This window comes from Alligator sinensis, unplaced genomic scaffold, assembly GCF_000455745.1.
Source record: "Alligator sinensis unplaced genomic scaffold, ASM45574v1 scaffold314_1, whole genome shotgun sequence".
Lineage (NCBI taxonomy): Eukaryota > Metazoa > Chordata > Crocodylia > Alligatoridae > Alligator > Alligator sinensis.
The window spans coordinates 46,019-56,122 of NW_005842703.1; the positions used below are offsets into that span (position 1 = coordinate 46,019).

Sequence of the window (10,104 nt, forward strand, 5' to 3'; positions counted from 1 at the left end):
CCCTTTACCATTGTTCAAATGTTGCCCATACCCCCTCTGACTTGGTCTCTTGCCTCAGCATTCCCTAACTAGGGAACCGAGTTTTAGTCAATCAAGTTTAAATAGGCCTCCCATAGTGGGACCAGGGAATGTACGGCCCGAGATGCCTATTAAACTTAGAGGTGTGTGCGTGTCTGGGAGGGGGAAAGTCCTTAGTAAATCCAGATTAGAACTGGTCTGATAAATGCTGAGCTGGGTTTGTGTGAACATGGGTTGATTAATATTTGGAGCACAGATTCCCCATCATGCAGTGCTCCCCTGCTTCTCTGGTCCCAGAATTCACTGCAGTCTCTGCTTCAGGCTTTCTGTTCTCCATCTCTCATGTAAATGAATGGTCATCTGGTTCCATCTCGGATGCAAATGAGACCTAGGGCAGTTGTTTCACTCTTGTCACCCTTATCTGGAGGGTTTTAGGTGTCTCTCTCACTGCATCTTGATCGGTTTCATTTATGTAGAGGAGGGGAGGGAGGGGGGGGTGAGTCAGACAGACTGCATCCTGTGCCAGGGTTCCCAAGAACACACAGCTGAGACGTAGCACTTGTTTGAGCCAAGTCAGTTAAGTCTGATACTACGTTCAACCAGGTTTATCTCAAACTGGTTTCAACCATTTTCAAACTGGTTTCTATGCACTGAACATCTGTTCTGTTACAGGTTTAAACCAGTTTCTGGACACTTAAGCCAGTTCGTGTAATGTTTGTCCCTAGCCTTATGTGCTTTTGCCTTTCAGCACTACCTCTCCTTTACACTTAATTCTTCTATGTTCTAGTTACTGCCACAAACATTATGACAGAAACAAAGATGGTAGCAAAGATGTGAGTAGCTTTATTTTCAAATTCTTGCTTTTTTATGAGATAAGTGTCTGAATGTCATCTGACTGCCTATTAAAATACTGCCTCTTGTAGAAGTTTGCTTAGAATGACTCAGGCAGGCAGGATCCCCAATACAGTTTCACGTACGTTTTGTGCATCTTCTGTTTGGGAGTATCTGGACAAAATTCTGATGATATACAAGTTGGGGCAGAATCCAGAACTCATACTTCTGAGCCCTGTTGATGAAGCGGTTTAAAAAAAAAGAAAAGAAAAAGCCCATGTATCTTGGTTTGGTGTCTAAAGACAATAGCTCAGTCCAAATAATCTCAGCCTATGTGGAGGGAGGAAAGGTATCATTTTGCGTCTTCCTTACAGCATAAAACACAAGTAGTAAAAGACTTGAAAATTGTTTAGTATATAAGAGCTACACAAGCAAACATCTTGTTTGTTAAAATTCTTATCTGACTTGTGTTATGGTGTCTTGCAAAGGTCTCTCATAATAGCTTGAATACAGCAGTTATGCTTACCATATTTCAGTGCATTCATTTTATTTGTGTTAAACAGGTGTATCTGTCTCTGCTCCGAATGTATCTATCACCTCCTAGTGTTCATTGTGTGGGGCCAATCAAGATGGAACTGCCAAAGCCTGAAACCAATCTCCCAGCTGCCTTGCAGGTTCTGGAATTGCACCACAGCAAATTGGATACCACTAAGGTAAAGAAGCCTTTTGTCATATGTGGTGTGAATATCTGTACAACATGGGGGAGCAGAATAAAAGATATAGGAATAGGTGTATGTTCAGTTCCTAAAAGAATCTGGCTAAAATGACTCTCCCAATTTGGTTCTTTTATGCTCCTTTTCTGACTCATTCTGGTCTATACTAGGCAATAAATCTGCTCCCGGCAAATACACAAATTAGCGAAATTAGAATCTTCCTAGAAAAGGTCCTTGAGGAAAATGCCCAGAAGAAGCGATTCAATCAAGTACTCAAGAATCTTCTCCATGCAGAATTCCTTAGGGTATGTACCTACCTATGCATCATGTAGTATGGAGTGATTTTCCAAGAAATGTATGTAAAGACTAAAAAGTTCTTTCCTTTTAGATATGGGAAAAACCTGTTCTCTAGATGATGCTGTGGTGTAGCCAAAATTAGCAGATACATGCTAAGTAGTACATCACAACTCTCACACTTCAAGAGATTGGGGAATATAAAGATGGATTGGCCAATATGGCAAGGTGATTGTGGTGCAGTATTGTTTTCTAACCAACTTCTCATTCTTTTGTAGGTTCAGGAGGAGAGGATCTTGCATCAGCAGATAAAATGTATCATCACAGAGGAGAAGGTGTGCACTGTGTGTAAGAAGAAAATAGGGAATAGGTGAGTGATGTGTTTCTCAAAGGACTTTGTACAGAAAAAAGGAGTCTGATTTCATTTTATAGATTCAACTCCAGTAAGTCAAGGCATAGAAATCAAGAGCAGACAACTCAGGGTTGACCTTCCAGGATCATATGATGAATTGGAAATAGTATTTATAGCAGTGGTTAAAACTGCCTAAGCTCTTGATGCAGTAAAGGTGAACTGTGAGAAAGTTCTTCCTACTTGTGCAAAAAATACACTTTCTGAATTTTCCAAAGGATTTTAACATCTCTAATAGATCACTGAGGTCATGAGACTGTTCCTACAAGGATGGTGAAACAAGTAGATGGTATGTTTACTAAACGTGTTGACTGCATAACAAGTAACTTCCGAACTTGGAGCTCAGAGCTCTTTATGAACATAAATTGAGTTCACGTGCAGCGTCCTTCTTGGGGGTAGTGCGTAGTTTCTTTACATAATTCTTCATAGCTGAGAGTTGCACAGTTGTGATGGTCTGAGAGAAATACTCTGCAATCTGAAACATGTTTGTGGTGATTGCTGCCTTCTGCCCCCTAGCCAACTTGCGTTTCAGATGCTGATGGTTATCATTGCATCTGAGTGGTCTCAAGACCTCTGGTAATATTTCCCATCTCTTGCTCCTTGCCTTATCCCTAGAGTTTTTGGGACTACATTTGCAGTCTGTATGGTGTGGACGTTTGCATTCCACTTGCTGCTTTTTCTTCATCCCTTTCTGTGATTTGAGCTCTAATTCAAGTCAGTTGCATTACTTGACTACTTTCAGCTATTGTTACTTTTGGTGGGAATAAGCTCCTTTTCTCTGAGTCATGACATTCAGAATCATATAGGGACTAGATCTCATTACAGGCTGTTTAATGAGTGTAGTTAGTTGTCCAAAAGATCACTGACTTATTGGCATGTGTGATCCATTTTTCCCCTTCAAGTACAGAGGGTGGTGCTGACTCTAGGTGATCACTGTAATGCCATATTGTTAGGGTTAGTATGTGCTGTATAGTTCATTTTGGTTAACTTGAACCTTGCTAAACCTTTTTGAAGGTCAGTTTCGATTTAGAAACGTGATAATTGGGTGATTCCATCTGTAGCAGTGATTCCCCTCCCTCCCTCCCTCCCTCCCCCACTCCCCCCAGATGAACCTTTTGAAGAGAAGAATTTGAGTGACACTACAGTAAGATCCAGCTGAGTTGGTTTAGTTCAGATTTTGCCAATACAGTGCAATCTTAGACCAGTAAGAAGGTGCCGGTTTTACATGGGCATTTTTCTGCCCTTAGCACAAATCAAACTTCAATCATTTGTATACTGAAGAAAGAAAAACCTGGGTTTTGCTTATATTGACAATTTAACTTGTATGGTGTTCTGTCTTCACAGTGCGTTTGCCAGATATCCTAATGCAATAGTTGTACATTATTTCTGCTCCAAAGAAGTCAATGCAGTGGACACCTGACTACATGCTCATGGATTTAGTAGACTTACATGATCACGATATTGATCTGACATGCAGAAGTGAAATGATGCCTTTCCGGAGTTTTGAAGCTTATTGCCAGGAGCAACTTACAAATGACTTCTCTTGAATATCTGTGGATGGACTACACCTATAACTTGGCAATATAGACTTAATAGAAAATTGACTTTTTTTTAACCTTATTGTTAAAATGCTGGCAACTGTATTGCGTCTCTTCACGCTTGGAGATGAGGAAGAATGGAAATGGACCAGCAATGAGTTTGTATTGCACTCCGAATCTTTCAAATTAGTTTTCAGGCGCATCTAAGTATTTACCAATGAGGTCAAATTTTAAAGTAATTTTTTTCTATTTAATGTAAAACCTTTTTGATTTGGCCTTGTTTGTGGCTCATACTGCTATCCCTCAAAGGGGGAAATATCTTTAAATCATTGCAGCTGTATCAGCATTGCATTGAAATCTACTTTAATCCACAAAGTCTGTTGGGGTTGGGGAAAGGCTTTTGTGCCTGGTACTTCTAGAACTAGCACGTCTAACTTCCTCGTTCTCTCAATATTTGGAATAACTAGATGTGTGCCAAGGGAGTATTATCCTTCAAGCTTGGTGTGTATGCTCTCGCCTTCTGATTTACAGAAGCTTTACATGGGAGATGGGTCACACATGATAGATTCCACTGGTGAATTTTTTGTTTAGAGGTATGTAAACAGAATTAACTTGTACTTTTTGCACTATATGCTGTAACTCCCAGCATGAGCAGAAGTTCTGAAAAGTAGCAGAGACTATGTGAAAAAGGGAGAGTTCATATCTGCACTTGTACCGAAACAAAACAAGCATCCTCTGACAGTAATGCTTTTAACAGGGACTGAACTATAGCTATTGCTTGAGCTTCTAGATTGCATTTGTTTTTCCTGTATATGTAAAAAGTTCTTCAGTCTCCAGTTTACACTTCAGCACTGAAGTAACATACAGTTTGTATTTCTGGCAGTATTTTGAGTGCTTTAGATCAATCCAGTTTTGCTCAGGCTGGTACTGTTCTTGATTGTTTTTTCTTTTCACTTTGGCCAGAGGTCTCTAAATACAGAAACTGGGTTGTAGCATACTCCTTTATAGACTGTAATATTTTTGTCTAACTTATTTTTCCACACACTTTATAGCAAATTGATATAAGGGTACTAGACTGTTCATTTACTGTAGGAAGAATCTGAACAGCAGTGAGGTCTAAGGCAGCAGGACAAATATTTTCAATTAACTGGGTAACTGACTCAGTGTCCCAGCATAACAATATTGTACAAATTTGACCCATTAAATTATGTGGAGCATGGCATATAACTCTATTACACTTGCTCTTTTAAAATCTTTCTTTCTCCAAACAGCAGATTAAGATGGTAAAAGCATGAAGCAAAAATCCATCTGCCCACAATGTATTTGGATCTTAGTAACATCATTTTTTTTACTTAAGTCTTTGTTACTTTTACATTTTTTGAGGTGAGGGGGAAGGCAGCTTTTTTTTGTAGGATGCAAACTATTCTACATTACCTGTGGTAGATACTGCAAACTTGTACATGGAGTTAAATAGCCTGCCCCATGTAATGATGCTTTCCCTGGATAACTTATCCATGTTCCCCTGGATATTTTATTACACAGTCATGGCTGCTAATGTATTGGATGTCTTGGGCACTACTGCTGGTGATGTCTTTCTGCATGGATTGGGGGAATACCTGTGCTGAGTCTGAGTTACTATTTTTAACTTTGTTTGTCTTCTGTTTGAAGAAGAGGGCCTAAAATACACTTGTATTCAATTTGCACATTCTGTATAGATGTTTATATACTAGTTCAGGTACAGGAGGAAGATGGTTTGGGGGAGTTGTGTTTACAGATCAGTGACAGTGAAAGGAGGTTATTAATTAAGGCCCTACAGTGTGCATGCAGAAGCAATTACTTCTGATATTGCTGAGACTAGTTTGATTGATCCATCTTCTGCCACTAAACTAGGGGCATTCAATGTACTCTTCTTTCACAGTGAAGGTTACGTGCCTCTTCACTTTCATTGCATACCTTCTGCAGAGATGTGGTTTGTGCTGTAATTAATTCTGTCAGTTCTTATGGTTTGGAATTACTAACCATACAGCAGGTTTGTTCAAAGCAATATATTGTAATAAATATTGTGAACCATCCTGTTTTCCATTTACTATGTGTGTGATAGAAACTGGTTGAGCTGTGCAAGATTTGTGGGGTTTGACCTCTTCTCTTTCCTCCTGTAGGAATCAATGACTTCAAAGGTAGGGTTGCTAAATCATTTCCATTTACCTACTAAGCCTTTAGTCCAGAAGAGACCATGTCACATGACTGGAGACCCACAGGTACTACCTTCCTACGTGGGTCACGGTGCCAAAAAGCTTGAGCCTCTTTTGTGTCTACTGTCACGTAATTGGCAGAATGAGAAGAGGATTCTGAGGGGTTAGTGCGTCCTTCTGCACTATTCCTGCCTGTAATTAATCACTTGGTCTTACTAGACTTTCTTTATCACCATCAGTGGTTGTTTGCACTCCTCCAAAAAATCAAGTTTCCTCAGAAGAGCCAGTTGGTAGGGCTGTGCAAGGCTTCGGACCGTGCTTCGGATCTGGAGAAGCTTTGGATGCTTTGGCATCTGAAGCAGCATGTCTGGATCGAAGTGCTGGCTTCGTTAGGCTTTCCGAAGTGGTTCGGAGCTTCGGAACCGCTTCGGAAAAGCTTCAGAGCTGCCTCGGAGATCCGGCCATAGGGTATAATGGGGAATCAATGAAATATCTATAACTTTGTTGGTTTTTGTCTGATTTGGATGAAACGTGCAGGGCTGGTAGCCTCTGCTGAGAGCATGAAGCATGCCAAATTTCAAGGAGATAGGAGAAGGGGTTCAGGGAGAACTACACCCCAAATTCTTGAAAGCAAAACATGTCACGTGTATGTGTTAAGCCACAGTGGGGTCAAAGCTGCAGGGGTGGTGGCCCCTGCTGAGGCCATGAAGCCTGCCAAGTTTCAAGGTGATAGGTGCCCAATCCTCCAATTTGTCTAGGTCACTCTGAATCCTAGCCCTTCCCTCCAGTGCATCTACTACACCCTCAGCTTGGTGTCATCCACAAACTTGCTGAGGGTGCAGTCTATCCCATCTTCCAGATCATTAAGATGTTGAACAAAACTGGCCCCAGCACCAACTCCTGGGGCACTCCAGTTGATACTGGCTGCCAACTAGACACAGCCATTGATTACTAGCCACTGAGCCTGACAACCCAGCCAGGTTTCTATCTGCCTTGCAGTCCATTCATCCAACCCATTCTTCATCAGCTTGCTTGCAATAATGCTGTGGGAGGCGGCATCAAAAGCCTTGCTAAAGTCAAGATATATTATGTCCACTGCTTTCCCTGCATCCACAAACCAAATTATTAGCACTGTGCGAAGCTTCGATTCCTGATTCGATTTGGCGGAGATTCGGCCTGCTTCACACACTCCTACCAGTTATCTCATCCTAGAAGGCAATCAGGTTGGTCAGGCATGACTTGCCCTTGGTGAATTTATGCTGACTGTCCCTAAACACCTTCTCCAAGTATTTAGAAATACATTTTTTCTGCAATTCTGTCACACTTTAAGAAAAAGACCAACACAAGAAAATATAATTCAATGTGGCTCAGCCGGAGTGGTGAGCAGGGCACTGTTGTCCCCCTTGCACTGAGCTGCTTGATCTCAAGCACCAGGGCTTTGGGGTCTGCTTCCCTGGCTCTTCCTTCCCTCTTCTTTACTTGGGCCCTCTTTTCCTTGGGGCTTTCCCTGATAGACTCTTGGCCAGGTGTCCCAGGGCTGTGCATGTTCCCCACTGGGCCTGATTGTGGCCAAATGAGGCAGATGTCCCCCACTGGTGCACTTTGTGTGTGCGGATGGACTGCAGGGCAACTAGAGTGTAGTGGGGTGTCCTTCCAGGGTTCACCCTCAATGGCTACCCTCAGGGCCTGCCAGGCTGCCCTCTCCCATCCCTGTCTGACCGTTCTCGGTGTCAGCTTCTGTTTTATGCAGGCTGGCTGACTCTGCTGCTCCCGTCTGGATTGCCCAGTCCCAGTGAGTACGTCTGACTCTGGCTGTGCTGCCGAAGCTGCATCCAGCTCCCTCCAGGCAGTCTTCTGGCTGGGGCCTGGATGCCCCTCAGTTTTGGCCGTCTCCAGGTTCAGGTTGGCCTGGGCCATTGCTCCAGGCTCTCTGGCTGACTGAGGTGGCACTAGGTTGCTTCTGGCGGCGGGGAGCACGTCTGGTGCCGGTTCCAGTGCACAGACGCTTCCCACCAGGCTTCTGGTCTCTGGGCTGCCTTTTTGCATGCAGCCACCAGGCTCTGGGCCAATTGGGGATGGACCCTTCAGCTGTGGCATGCCAGCTGTGCTGGCCATGACGGCAACAAGGCAAGTAGGGTAAGTCAGGAGGGGGCCTGTTGCAACCCCCCCCCTCCCCCCCGGTTCTGGTCCGCTGGGTGTCTGCTTGATTTGGTGCCAGTGAGAGAGAAAATCTTCCACCGCGTTCTGCTTGCTGGGCCAGTGCTGGATTGTAAAATAAGCTTGTAGCACAGTGGTCACCAACCAGTAGATCTCGATCCACCGGTAGATCTCAGAACCTCTTGCGGTAGATCTCAGACCCTCTTGGAGTCAATCCAAGGCTGGGGTGAGGGGTTGAGTGCCTGTGTGCATGCACGCATTTGGTCCAGCCCAGCAGGTCAGTCTGTGGGGAAGGGAAGGGGCTGGGGCTAGATTGAGGCCCCCTCAGTGAGGGACAGTGCCGCAGAGGCAGGAGGAGGGATAAGTTAAGTGAGGCCCCAGCCAGGTAGGACTTACCTGCTGGGGAGGCGCACCCACAAATAATTTTTTCTCCCTCTGCCTTGATCTGCCAACCCTTCCCTTCCCACAGACTTATCTGCTGGGTGGGGAGGAGAGGGTGGTGGCAGCACACGGTAGATCTTGGCTTGCTTTCAAATGCCAAAGGTCATCTACTTAAAAAGGTTGGGGATCACTGTTGTAGCACAACACTTGCTGTGTGATTCGAGTATTATTCGTCTTTGCTGACTAGGCATCTAAGGGTGGTATGATCGGTTATGAGGGCAAAGGATTGCACTAATAATATCGAAATAATTCCACAGCTCACTGGATGGCCAGACATTCTTGTTCAATTGTCGAGTACCAACACTCGTGGGGAAGCAACTTATGGTTTGCATAAGCTACGGTACCCAGGGTCTTTCCCCTGCATTAGGATGGCCCCTATTGCGACCCCTGAGGCATTGGTCTGTGAAACAAGTGGTTTACTGAAGTTTGAGGTATATAGCCCAGGGTTCTGACATAACACCCATTTGTCCTTCTCAAATGCCTCCTGGGCCACAGCTGTCCATTGACCCTGGTCTGGTTGATGGCCCTGAGTCAAGTTGGTGAGGGGTGTGGTTATCTCTGAAAACTGGGATGAATTTGTGGTAATAGTTGGCAAGTCCCCAAAAAGCTCGGACTTGCCCGTTGGTTTGTAGCCTTTCATAGAAACTCAGGGTCCTGACCTTATCCTGTAATGGGTGTATTTTGACCTTGCCCAACCTGGAATCCTAGGTATTAGGTCTCCAACTGGCTAATCTGCATTTGGTGGGTTTAGCAGTTAGCCCTGTCCTGTGCAGTTCTTTGGGAACCCTCTGAAAAGCCTCCAGATGTTGGTCCTAGGTCTCTGAAAAAATATACACGGATGCATAAGCCTGGTGTAGTGCTAGAAGACAGTCCATGAGCCTCTGGAATGTGGCCGCCATGTTGTGGAGGTGGAAAGACATGCTGGAGTTCAAATAATCCCCAGGGTTTACTGAAGGCAACTTTCTCCTGGTCAGTGGTGGCCATGGGGATTTGCCAGTACCCCTTGGTCATGTCAAGTGTGGATATGAACCAGGCCTGGCCCACCTTTTCTGATGCCCAGCATCAATGAAACGCTAGAGAAGTGTTGAACTTGGCCATCGCATTCAATTTCTGGAAGTCTATGCGTGACCTCAAGGTTCCATCCTTCTTGGGCACCACAACTAGGGGGCTATGCCACTGGCACCAGGACTCCCAGATTATTCCTTTGTCTAGCAGTTTTGTCAGCTCCGACTTCACTGCTTCATGGAGCTGCTGGGGAATCCGACTCCAGCTCTCGCATATCACACACCCTTCAGGTGTGGCTATGTGGTGCACTTTCCCCCTGGCTTTTTTGGGTTCAGCATGAAACACGTCTGTGGAGTTGGTTCTGACCTAGGGACAGATATTTTCCAAAGACCACCCCTTCTGGGGATGCCATCTCTTCTTTAGAGGGCCCTAGTTCTACCTGGTCAGGGTATGGTGTCATTGGTACCCTTCACGGCCATGCCACTGTTTAAATAAGTTAACATGAT

General features: G+C 44.4%; 1 protein-coding gene across 1 annotated transcript in view; it reads left to right on the forward strand.

Moving 5' to 3' along the window:
• VPS39 (VPS39, HOPS complex subunit) overlaps positions 1-5,873 on the forward strand; it is a gene marked incomplete at its 5' end in the record, with an annotated part of 43,979 nt that extends 38,106 nt beyond the window's left edge. The window contains 5 exons of the mRNA XM_025216039.1: positions 806-851; positions 1,413-1,562; positions 1,733-1,867; positions 2,135-2,226; positions 3,610-5,873. Of these exons, the coding sequence (XP_025071824.1) occupies positions 806-851; positions 1,413-1,562; positions 1,733-1,867; positions 2,135-2,226; positions 3,610-3,685 (499 nt within the window). The remainder of the gene's footprint in view (positions 1-805; positions 852-1,412; positions 1,563-1,732; positions 1,868-2,134; positions 2,227-3,609) is intronic.
• Between the last annotated feature and the right edge of the window lie 4,231 nt (positions 5,874-10,104).